Source organism: Octodon degus, unplaced genomic scaffold (assembly GCF_000260255.1).
Source record: "Octodon degus isolate 3935 unplaced genomic scaffold, OctDeg1.0 scaffold00238, whole genome shotgun sequence".
Taxonomy (NCBI): Eukaryota; Metazoa; Chordata; class Mammalia; order Rodentia; family Octodontidae; genus Octodon; species Octodon degus.
Window position 1 is genome coordinate 3028848 of NW_004524814.1, and position 13146 is coordinate 3041993.

Below are 13146 nucleotides of genomic sequence, written 5' to 3' on the forward strand. Positions count from 1 at the left end.
AACACATAAACCAAAGGCAAAAATCTGCCAAAATTAAGGCAGGTTTTTTTGTTTGCTTGTTATTCATATATATATACATTATGGTGGGCTTTTCCCTCCCACCCACCATATTCATTTAGCATTCATCTTTATTTAAAATGCATTGCCAAGCAAAAATACAAGCTTCTTAATTAAAAAAAAAAGTCAGAGAGAACTTCTGTTTTAGATTCTTCCTTATACCTATTTATAGTATTTTCTTTTTGGCTTCATATACCTGGTAAGAGATTACACCAATTCATACAACTAGGACCAACCACAAAGTGTGATGACTGTTAGGGTGATAGCCGTTGGAAGGAATTATTTTCTTCTTCTGCTGGAGTCAATTTGAGTGTTGGCAGTTTCCGAGGAGGCAGCTGGGGGCTTTGACGAAGATTGTCATCCATCTGCAGGATGCACAAAAAGACACACCTGATTAACCATATGTCACCAGAACTGCTACAGAAACTTCTTCCTACAAGTACTCTCAAGGACTGTAAATATCATATTGCTAATACTAGTGGACTACCTACAGAAAGCATTATGACTCACCCTTGGGACTTTCACATTTTATAATTCCACTAAATGAAAATGAACTCACCCACAGCGTCAGTTTAAGAGGTCTTCTAACAGAAAGGGTAAAAGCACTAATTCTATTACATTAAGCCCCACAGTTTATAGTCTGTGCAGCCCAATGTTGCATCTGATCTTCCCAATACACTGAAGACAAGGAAACCCAGTTCTTCCCTGATGTACAAATTAGCAAAATGAGGGTCAGAAAGGATAAGTGATTGGTCTCAGGCCCAAAAGCTACTATGAGCGCTGAAATCTAAACCACATCTTCTTACTACAACAGTTATCATTCTTTCAATGTTTTGCCTCCATGAAAATGACCTGTCCTTTACTCAGAAAGCCCAGCTCTTTCAAGCTGCAAGTATGTACACAAAGAGAAGTTAGAAAAAGAGGTAGAAAGGGCAAATTTTTTATGCCTAATCCACACACCTTCCAACAATCAATCAGTTCAAGCCTGATTTAAAGAAACAAATTATTTGTAAGTAGGATCACAAGTCTGCATCTTGTACAGCAATTAACCACTAAAAAGAATATATGCGGTGTATTATTTGTTGAAACTGTACTTTCGATTTGATTTGAAACTGTCTCATTGCTATATGTTTATCAATAAAACTTTAAAAAGAAAAAAAAAAGAAACAAATTAATGTAAGCATATTAAGAAAATGTCCAATGTAGGATAGAGATTACGCAGAAATCAAATTCCTGAAAACTACTTTTAACCAGAGTACTCCACAAAGTGGAAGACTTGGATCCTGATGGTGAGTTCACTTTTAGCTTAACCTTCACTACTGGAAAGTAATTGCAACCCAAGAAGCACAAAACCAAGAAAAAACAAGATCCTAAAAACTACTCGATAGGCAGGTTTTTTTTAACTTTACACAGGTGCAGACTATTCAAAACTGACCCTCATATTTACAAAATTTTCTTATAAAAATGTTTTTCATTGAGTTGAAGTGAAGGACAGAAGAGGGAGTGGGGGAAAGAGGTTTATCTATGTAGGTAAACAGGATGGCTTGGACAACTGTACCATGCAGGGAAAGGAGCAGATAATACTGAATTTGTTTTGTCTCCTTTTTTTAATTGTTTGTACTTTGTCTCTTAATTTCTTATACATTTTTTTTCCTTCTACCAATTTTACATGCATATATCTGGTAATACGAATAACTGGATGCAAGACAACACTATGTATTACAACAAATACCGTGAAGTTCATATTACTTTTCCTATGTGAAATTTTTTGTTTGAATTCTAATTTGTACTCTCTCTCTCTCTTTTTTTTTTTGTATTTTAGGGAAGGGTCTACAGGGTGTTCAGGATCTTACTAACAGATCAGACTTGTAGTGATCCACCTATTTACAGTCTCCCAACAGCTGGGATTACAGGCGCACGCTACCATGCCCAGTCTCAACTGTCATCTCAGTGCACCCCAGGAGTGGGGCAGGCACGGCAGGCCCAGGGATCAAAACCCCAGCCCCTGCTCCTATTGGCAGGTTCTTTAATCCGCTAAACTATTTGACTGGCCCTTGTAGCCTCTTTAAAAACTAAAAAAAAATGTTTTTCAGCAGAAATAAATAAGGTCTGTAGAAAAAGAGAAAAAAATTATTTTTCCTCCAGAAATAATTAACAATAAACTATTTAGATTGTTAAGATGTCTTTTCTTTCTTATAAAATGAATTTCCTCAAACATGATTCTCTTTTTAAGCTCCAGACTTTCTCTTCAAATTATGAATCGTAATGGCCAACAGAATCTGTTGCTAACCAATAAATCACACATTTCCCATGGATAAGCTGGGATGAATGAATGGAAAGTGGAGGAAAGGGAATGCTTAATTGAAATAGGTCAAAAACACCTTCACAAACTGATGAGCTCAGGTGCTGTGTACAAAGTGGTGACAGGGCCCTTAAGTTTCACCTTCTATACAGTAGGTATTCATAGTGCTCCTTCCATATTTGGCTTGAATTTGTCAAATACAGAAAATGTAAAGCACACTTGATAGTCTTCATTTAGTAGGCAACTGATATACTTTATATATCAGTTATTTTACAACTTTGTTATACTTTATATAGCTCCATCATGAGGTTTCCTGAACTAAGCAAAGATTTGAGTTAGTACAATCCAATTCTTGACAAAATCCAATTTTGGAAAATTTCAAAAATTATTAAGTGTTTACAATTTTACTATCCAGTTTTTCTCACTTCTCACATTATAACACATGACAAACCATAAAAGCAACAGATGGTCATCCCAGAGAATGAAAGCGCTATACCTGACTATTAGCACCACTAGCAATGGATACATGATCTTGCTCACAAGGTAAGATGTCTGATCACTGAGATGAACAGCTAACACAAAGCTCATGGTAGCATTCCATTTCTATGGTTTACGTTCATATTCTACTTTATGCCAGGGGAACAACCTTGTTAGCTGATTTAAGATAGTCCCATTGCTTCAGTATCCACGTCTGTAAAATGGTGACAACAATAGTATCTATACAAAGTTGCTCTCAGGTTTAAGAGAGCTAACTCATATGAGCCTCACATATTATGCCAGTGTTGGTGAAGAAATGAAATGCTTTAATTTATGTAAGAAAAAAATCACTAAGATATTGCATGTTCAAGTACAAATTCTCTATGATGAATAGGATCACTATATATATCTAAATTACTTAACAAAAAAACTGTAAAAAGCAGGTTCATCAGATAGCTGGGAAAAAATGTGGAATTTTCTTGTATTTTCCCAATTAGAATCACCCCTGAAATTTCCATTGTTGACTCTTTCCTCCATCTAGTTCCTTAATATAGCTCTTACAAAATAAATATCCCAAAGTGGCAAAGAGTGGAAATCTTGACTATATCCAAAACAGAACAGGAAAGAGAAAAACACAAGAAGATATCATAGTGCTATTAAGAGAAGAGAAAAGCACAAAGAAATACAGACTAACAAGAACTTCTGTGTTGTCTATTTTGCAGCACTGGAGATCAAATCCTAGACAAATCCTTGTCAAATGCTACACAAGTGTTCTATCACTGAACTACATCCCCAGTCCTTTTAATTTCTGATACAGAGTCTAAGTATCCAGGAAAGATATGAACTTGCAATTCTCCTGCCTCACCCTCCTGAGTAGGTGGGATTAGGGGCATGGGCCACTATACAAAGCTTCTTCTTTTTTAACTTAGTCATTTAGGCTTCTTAGCTTGACAAGTGCATCTGTGTGGTAAAAGTAAACATAATGTCATTATCTGGACTTTCACCGTAGCAATCAGGTCACTACTGGCTTCAAAATACTTTATTATATACAACCTCAGTAAAAGTGCATTTAAACAGCTTTCTGAAACATAAACCCTTCAGAAAATTGAAAGGGTAACGTCAGTGACCCAACGCTGGCTGCAGAAAGGAAAATACTAGACTACTGTAAAAGAATGTTTGAAATAAACTTGACCTTTTCAATCAAGTTGGATTCCTTATTTACAAGTTGTGTGAGTTTCTGTAGATTTGCATCTACTGTTTCTTGTCCAGTTGGAGAGATACCTAAAAAGTGAGGACAGAGAGGAAATTTTGAAGGTCATTAAAGCTGTTTAGACTAAAAGAATTTTGAGTCTACCCACCCTTCCAAGTGTTTCACCCTTCAAAAAAACAAAGGGAAAAGTCATCCTGGGTTCAAAAGCAAAGTTATAAGGGATAGCAAAGCTAAACAAAAAGAATAAAATCTCCACTGAGAACATCACAACCCAAGTGCCATGTAGATACCCACAGTATCAGTAAAAGCACAATAATATACGGCTACTTTCTCTTAGTTCAATGAGAAAGTTTTGAACTAATAGTGTTTAGACAAGATATCATGTCTGCATCTTGTATCAGGAACAACTACTACAAAGACAATAATATGCAATGTGTTAATTATTGTAACTGTACTACTAACCTGTTTTGAAACTATCTCATAGCTACTTCTTTCTCAATAAAATTATTAAAATAAAAAAAAAGCACAACAGTCCTTTCACTCTGAAATTTAAGTTGTATTTTCCCCTCTGGCATAAGTCTTTGGTCACAACTATCACGATAGCTTCCTAAGGCAATAACTTCCAAACAGCTACTTACCAGGCACTAAAAACACTGAGAGACTTTAAAAGGTCAGAGTTCTAGGACCTATCCTTAGAGTGATTCTAATTCACGAAGTCATGAATAGAACCCAACATTTTTTATTTGTTGTAAAAAAAGGTTTGCTAGTCATTGTTCTAAAGCAACAAAGTTAAATGTTACTTGGCTTCATGATCTCCAATCTTACTCCTCCCTGTATATCCCTATTAACCCCCCACCAGCAAAAAAAAAAAAAAAAAAAAAAGGCTGTCTACCTATACCAGCTATCTTTGTAACTTTTTAGTTGCTTAAAAGGACAGTTTCAGCCAACTCTCCCAATACAACTTCAACATCTCAGTCAGTTAATCACAAAGACTCACAATCAGAGAACCACTCCAACTGACAATGGTCCTCTATTAGTCTGATGCACTCATTTTTTAAGCAACAGAATCATGGGAGTATCTCACCAAAATCAATTTGCCACTAATTTCTGTTCACAGACAAAAGTACAAGATGCAGCAAGTAAGAATCACTTAAAGCAAATGCCTATCTACATTAGAATAAATACAACATTTCAACAATGACTCAGAATACATGTAGTTTTAATCTTTTAGGACAGACCCACTTCAAAGTGGCAGTACTGCATCTTGTACTGTGAATAACTACTACAAAGACAACAATATACAATGTATTAATTACTTTAACTGTTCTACTAACCTGTTTTGAAACTGTCTCATTGGTATTTGTTTCTCAATAAAATTAATTAAAAAGAACACTTGAAGAAGAAATATATAATATTCAGAGGAATAAATCATACACAAGGCACATTTTTGCTTAAATAACATTAATGGGGAAAATGAAGCAGGAAAAATGTAGCTCTGTGAAGTGTTATAACCCAGTATTTAAAGATGATGTTTATATTAAAGTAAGTAACAAGTATTGCTTAGGCATTACCAGGAAAATATGCAAAAACACTATGCAAACAAACATTAGCTGAAGAACAGCCAGCTTACCTGCAAGACTAAGCCTAAAGTAACTATTTAGGATGTCATCACAAAAGCGACAGAGATTGGAAAGCTGTTTCAGATGTTCTTGTAACTGAACTTTAGGAAACTGTACTTTATAAAGAGGTGCAAGAAAGCCAAACACATAGGCATCCAAAGTAGAAGGCCTGGAAATACATTAAGGATTTTTTTTAAGTACATTAAAAAAATATAATTCGGGATTGTGTTTTTCTTTCAAATATATTATCAAATCTGAAGTACATGATACAATATTTTAAATAGTTTAACAGGCACTGTTTTACAAAAACAATGCAACAAGGGTTCTTTTAAGTAGTTTTAAAATAACCACTTATTTCATTTATCAAAAGATGAAATAAAAAATTAGAAACTCATTTCCACAAGTGTTAAACAGACTGGAGGTAGGATGGGAGCAATTTTCACTGTTTCACATTCACATATGCAGCATTTTAAACCAATGTTAGTTCACTGATAGAAAATGTTTTCTATAATAAAAACACATTAAATCTTTTTTTTTTTAAGTGAAAAACATCTTTTGTGGCACAGGAAGGATTTGCTTTAAATAGCTGCTCATGTAATATATACACTAAAATGGTTTTTATTCACGTATCTTCAAAAAAATTTTTCACTCACGTATCTCCAAAAAAGAACTGAGATGTTCCCAATCTGTTTGATAGAAGGTTTAGGCACTCCTTGGCATCTCTGTATATCTAATAAAAGTGGAATTACATCTCAGAAGTTGGAAAGATAGAAGATGCTCTGAAACTGCTTTTGAGGTAGCATCTATGCTCTGGTCAGTTTATGCTGTTTCCTATCTTTTCCCTGGAGAGTCCTTGCTTGAGTATTCTCATCCATACCTGTGCTTCTACTTCTTGGACATGGTAGAGTGGAGGCTCTCCTCTGGTCAGGAGAATCCTATTCAGTGCTCCCCTAGACATTTTTCCAGGCAGGATCAAACTCAAGGGAAAAGGAGTTCGTGACGCAAACCATGGCTTTGTCACAGTAAAGTAATTGTCACTCTCTACCCAGAATGTGTGGAGCTGCAAAAGTAGAGCAAAAATATTCCAAGAACATACTTTTACTAAAAAATTGCTCAATCAATGTAAGAATCTCTCATAAGTATCTTTGTATTAAGTGGCTATATAAATTTTATAGTTAGAATGATTCAGGATAAAGCAAGATCACATTTATGAGTTTTTACTATACCCCAAGCACCCAGAACAAGACCTAGCACTACCATAGAGTAGGTACACAGCAAATATTTGCTAAATGCATGATTTACAATTTAACCAATCCATATATGAAAAAAATTTCATCTCCCTTGAAGAATTTTTGTTCCCAAAATTATTTATCTTTCATTTTTAAACACATACTAGTTGAATGTCTAATACAATCCAGTAAGACTAATACTAAAAGAATCAAGATTAACATGCAAGCACACTTCCCTCTAGTAAGCATTTCAGATCTTCCTACCCAGACAACTGAAATTAAATCTTGAATCTAAATTGAATTTAAATGTCAATAAGATCCAAACAAAGTGCAATGTCCTATTAAGTCACTAAAATACTGTCATATTCACAAATACTCACCACAGCAGGGAGAAGTTTCTCTTCAAGGAGAGCTATGTAAGCCAGTGTATCTGCCCCTTGTTTTGCTGACAGTTCATAATCAGCATTATATTTCTATTAAAAATCAAAACCAAAGCACTTCAGTAGTCAAACAGCATCCAGAGAACAGTGAAGCTAAATAATGGCAAACATGATATTAAAAGTGGGAAATACAGACCTGCTGAAAACTATTGCTTAACGCACATAAGATTCTTAGCACATCAATAAATGTTGCACAAAATGTGATTTTAAAATTAACTTACTTGAAAAGACTATAGTATGTAGTACAAAGTTAACAAATACCATTAACTGTGGTTGTCATTTTAAAAACAAAATTCCAACTGGTTGAGCTTTCTACAATGATAAAGGGAAACAATTCCCGAATTATACTGACATGGAATATTTATGAAGTAGTGGCAAAGCCAAGTGTAACTTTGTACTCATATCAATCTTTACATGTTTAAACATTTGGGATATTTCTAAGTACATATGCACCTGCTCAAACGTTTTAGATACACTGTTTTATAAAACACACATCATATAAATAGTTGTTTTCAGTAGGATCTCTGATGTTACACACAGCACAAAATGTGTAGCAACTATGTCATCAAACTGATGATGGTGTAAGAGAAATAATGCATACCTAAACTGAAGCTTCTTATAAATGTCAGTAAGATCCAAGCAAAGTGCATGAAGATATACACTGACTAGACCTCACCGTATGATTTCAGTCATGATTTTTCAGGCAGTGATTCTCAAGTCCCTTTTTCATCAACTCAAGTTATTTCCAATTGTATGAGTTGCAAAATAACAAAAAATAGAAACAAATTTTGTTTTTTTAAAAAGATGATCAATAATATACTTCTTCAAAAGGAAACACCCACCTGTTTTCTTAAAAAGTTTAGTATTTTTGCAGGTTGAGAAACAACGTTGTCATCAGTTGTCAAAATTGGTATCTCACCTGCAATAAAAAAAAAAAATTAAAATTAAATACAAAGCAAAATTTGTGACTTCTCTGAAGAGATTCCAATATACTAATTATATCAATCCTACATATGGACAGGGAAAAATGAAGACGCACTTTAAATAATAAGCTTACGACTTAATTTTTTCAATCTCACAGAGATCTAGAGAATATTTTCATTTGTCAAAATTTTTACTGATTTGGCTTGCAATTTGCGTTATTATTGAGGATGATCAAACCATACACAACACATACTCAAGATCATATAAAAAACTAAAACCCGAAGGTGATGCTGGCTGTATACTTTTGTGGGTTTAAATGGAACTGGGTGGGGGAAGGGCAGAAAACAATGTTTGATTTACACTGTACCTCGTGAACCCCTCCAGGTGTTGTCTATGACACTGATTTTCAAGGGTGCACCAGAAAATTTGGCATAAGCCTGAAACAGAGTTTACAACAACACGTTTTAGATTGAAAATGTAATCCAAATCTGCAATGCAGCTTTATCTTCACTGTCCCGTCCTCTAAACGTAAGTCTCCAGACAGCGAGCCAGCTTTCGGGGACACTTCCCTAGAGGTCCGCGGGACTCGCAACCCGACAGCTTTCACTTTACCGCGCAGAGAGCTTCACAAGGTTCAAAAACGCGGGGCCGACCAGAGAGGTCGCGACGCTGCCACTCGGGCCCCGGGATCACAGGCCAGCGGTGACTCGAGCGGAGGCTCAGAGGACCGTGTGGGGAGCGGAGCTGGGCCGGCCCAACCCGCGGGACACGCGTCCCGGCTTCGCCTCGAACCCGCCCCTCTCTCCGCGTCTCAGCTGGCAGGGCGGCCTCACCATTACCACCAGAGACTCGGTGTGTACCGATGGGAGCCCCCAGCCGCCGCCCCAGCAGCTGAGCTCCAAGGGGGCCGCCATCTTTCTGGGAGCGACCTTTGCATCCGGAAGTACTTCCTTGCCCACCTTCCGGCACGTGGAGCGCGGGGTGGTGAAGCAGCGGGAGGGGCGGGTGGGCTCCGCGCAGCGCCAAAGGACTGCGCGCTGCGGGCAGACTCCGCGGCTTCAGGAGCGGGTCCGGAAGTCAGTCCAGGGGTGGTCACTGGATGCCCACTGTGGGTCAAATTCCGTTCAAACGGAAAGGCTGCCCATTAGTAAAATAAGGGTTTTGTTTACAGAATTATGTTTAAAATGATTTAGCACAACAGACGCGGTCCATTTATCCCTTCATTCCCCCCCCCCCATATTTATTAGCTTTTCTACTCTCAGGCATAGTATCATTTGTGTCCATGTGCTCTAGCCTCTTTGAAAGTGTCCCTGTTCCTGAAATTTAGCAAGTGAATTCTGCCCCCGTCAGTGTTACTCCTTTATCTGGAACGTCTTTCTTCCAATGTTCAACTGTTTCCTCAAAAATGAACTCAAGTACACCTTGCTTGGAATGACTAGATGGGACTTCCTTTCCATTCTTGGAACTCCGTGTATGTACTTGAATTGTCGACCTAAGTCTCCGAACTTTTGTCCTTCACTCTACAGAAGCTCTTTTGACACAGAACAGGGCCACCTTCTAGGTGTGGGATGGCGCGGTCATTCCAGGCCCCGTGCTGACAAGAGGGTCTCAACTAAGGCTCTGCTATCACTGTCTTGAAATCTTAATAATTTTTTAACAAGACACTGTGTCTAGTGAGCATAGCATGGTTTCTTGAAAATTAAATCTGTCAATTTCTCAGAAAACCCACTAAAGAAGAAAGATAGAACTTAGAAATGCCATGAACCAGGTAAATTTACTGGCTTCTAGACTTGGGACTTCTGTACTGAGTCTTCTTAAATGGAACAGTAATATTCCTGCGATCCTTCAGTTATTCTATAAGTTCTCTTTTCTGTGTCCTAATGAGCTAGGTGAGGTTCCCTGAAACAACAAAAGGTCAAAAGAAAACATCTGCAAATTTTCACAAAATAACTGTTCAGGAAGTATTTGCTAGGCACTTTCTTACTATTTACATAATTGTCTAAATTACAATGTCAACTGCTAGTCTTTCCTGTTTTAAAAAATAAGAGTGCTTAGAAATGGGAAGGGAAAGATATAATAAACTTAAAAACCATTAATAATATTTTATAGCTATATATGCTTACAGTTAAACCTACATAATAAATGAGCAGCTACTATGTCTGAGACACTGTAAGGCTCTGGGAGAATATAGACATTTAGAACATGAATTGTATCCTCCTGGGTCCACAAAGGAGACAGACACACATCTAAGTAATGAATCTTTGTTATGATTAAGTTTAGAGATGTGAATAAAATGCTGAAGAAATACAAAAGAAGCACAATCCTATATAGGAAAGAATCTGTGTTGTCTTCAGTGTAAAGAAGATGCAGTAATTGAACTTTTAGATTCAAGGAATGGAACCTCCCTGTTTTGAGGTATAAACTCAGAGTGCTACTATTCTCAGGCAATTAAAATGATCATATATGGAGAATATACATTCTCTATGTCCCATTTATGAAGGAAGGGGTGGAGGTTGGGAATGTGGTGGATGAATATTCTTTGAGTACACATAATTATTTGGTTAGGTGTGCTCCCTTACTGATATTGTTACATATTCCTATGATGATTTTCTTTGCACTAAGGAGAAATTAAATTTCTTCCTTTAGTATTGAATTAAGGCAGAAAATAGAATTTTAGTGCATCTCATGAGAAAATTCTTCCACACAGGTTTATTTGTACCTAGTTACTAGCAATCTTTTATTGCTGTAATTCCTCTTGAGAGTCTCTATGTGCTACATTGAATTTTAAAATCCTGGCATAGCTTGGTTGCAAAACCAGACTTAAAACTGTCCCAGGGAACAACACAGAAAGTCAAAACCTTCTGAGATTGTCCCTGGTATGGGTAATTGACCCTTGTGCTTTTGTCTGGCTGCTACAGAGTTCATCCAAATCATAATTTCAAATGCTTACCAGGAAGAATACTATCTTCAAAACATGTATGTGAAAAAAAAACATGTATGTGTGGGATGGCTTGAATCACAGCTTTATGATGAATATTCCAGACAGTGTTTTCCCTGAAAGAAAATCTTATTTTTCAAAAGATGGGTATTAAAATGGCTTCAGTAGTAGTGGTCAGCTGAACTCAGGGGAATGACTTTGGCATCCATTCCTGTCCCTCAAGTGTTTCTTAACTTGAGAGCCCTGCTGAAGGTTTTCTTAGTAACACTGTCTCTCTTCCCTCAATGATTAAAAAATCTGTGAAATGGAGCTGTTGGCAAAAATGAAAAGTTCGTGATAAGTGATCATGCAATATGTTCCTAATGGGAAAGTTAAAGAGCCTCAAATGTCCCTTATAAATCAAAGATTCCATAATACAGTCTCTGCCTAGATGTAGAAATTCTTAGGGAGAAAAACAAACAACAACAACAAAAAGATAATGTATAGAATTTGGGGTTTGACTTAGTGCCTAAATTATTCATATGTTTTTAAGTCAATCCTTATTTATCTTGATTCCTCAGCTCCTCACTTATAAGGTGAAGGTTGTTTTAGCTCTGAGGTACATTTTGTGTAATGAACATTTAATAGTAGCTGGCATTTATGCAGCAATTTCTACAAGCTAGAAATTGTTTTAAGTATGCATCTGACATAACTCATTCAATTTTGTAATGACTCCAGGAATCAGATACAATTATGTTCTTTCTTTCTTTCTTTTGTATTTTAGGGAAGGATCTACAGAGTGTTCAGGGACTCGCTACTAGATCGGACTCATAGTGATCCACCTATTTACAGTCTCCCAAGAGCTGAGATTACAGGTGCATGCCACCATGCCCAGTCTCAATTGCCCTCTCAGCATGTCCTGGGGGCAAGGCTTGCATGGCAGGCTCAGGGATCGAACCCCTGACCCCTGTGCCTGCTTGAAGGTGCTTTAATCCTCTGAGCTATTTGGCTGGCCCTCTGTTACGGTCTTGATATACAGAGAAAACAATCTCAGTGGATGACCTACAAATGATATAAAGAGAAAATAATATAGGGGAAAAAATTGAAACTCCCAACCTGAAAGATATCTGGGACGAGTTCATGTTCTCTAAAACCAAAGAATGAATTTTAGGAGCAAACAGAGGTTATGAGCAGAATATATTTATTGGGGGAAAGAAAGCTTCTGTCCAAGGGAAGGACAGGAGGGGGTTCCCAAGCAGGTAGTCCCCAGAAAGCTGTCTCTTTCAAGGACTTTATAGTGTAAAACCATGTGGATCTAAGGTGGAGTATATCGGAACTCGCTTAGGTGGGCATGAAGTGGGACAAAACTGTGGTCAACCAATGAGATTACAAGCACCATTGCTCAGGTAAAATTGATAAAGTCCAGGACCAAATGGGGAAGTGAGTCATGTAGCAAGCAGGAATGAATATAGAACAGGACTTTTTCCAGTAGCCAGCCAGTAGTAGGTGGATTAGTGACTCTTCCTGGCCTCCTCAGGGTGCTCAGTCCCCGATTCTTATTTTTATTTTTATTTTTATTTTTTTCAAAGTTTTATTGATAAACAGATAGCAATGAGAGAGTTTCAAATCAAATTGGAAGTACAGTTTCAATAAATAATGCACTGCATATATCCTTCTTAGTGGTTAATTGCTGTACAAGATGCGGACTTGTGATCCTATTTAAAAACACCATTAGAACAAATCATTCTATTCATTAAGAGAATGCAACTATATATCTATCCCAGACACTTTGAATACACAGATACAAAATGGACATTCATAGGTATACCCCATTATTCCTACGTTCCGTTATTGAATATTATAGGTGTATTACTCAGCAAAATATTCTAAAAGAGTCCAGTAGCCCATAATAGCATTGGGTCTTCTGTTTAACTGGCAATGTCAGAAATTATTGACCTGAGTCCCCCACAG

The 13146-nt window shown here is 36.9% G+C and overlaps 1 protein-coding gene across 3 annotated transcripts; it reads right to left on the reverse strand.

Annotated features, from left to right (window-relative positions):
* Window positions 1-293: 293 nt before the first annotated feature.
* Mtx3 (metaxin 3) lies at window positions 294-9181 on the reverse strand. Of its 3 annotated transcripts, XM_004645742.2 has the most exons (9): window positions 9092-9181; window positions 8626-8695; window positions 8177-8253; window positions 7275-7367; window positions 6543-6725; window positions 6319-6395; window positions 5677-5834; window positions 4029-4117; window positions 294-422 (listed from the first exon to the last, which is right to left on the reverse strand). In XM_004645742.2, exons 1-9 carry the CDS (start codon window positions 9170-9172, stop codon window positions 312-314), a joined length of 939 nt encoding a protein of 312 aa, XP_004645799.1. In that variant the 5' UTR covers window positions 9173-9181; the 3' UTR covers window positions 294-311. The 3 variants fall into 3 exon arrangements, with proteins under 3 accessions (XP_004645799.1, XP_023561826.1, XP_023561827.1); XM_023706058.1 differs by lacking the exon at window positions 6543-6725; XM_023706059.1 differs by lacking the exon at window positions 4029-4117 and having other exon boundaries at window positions 346-422.
* Window positions 9182-13146: the final 3965 nt, after the last annotated feature.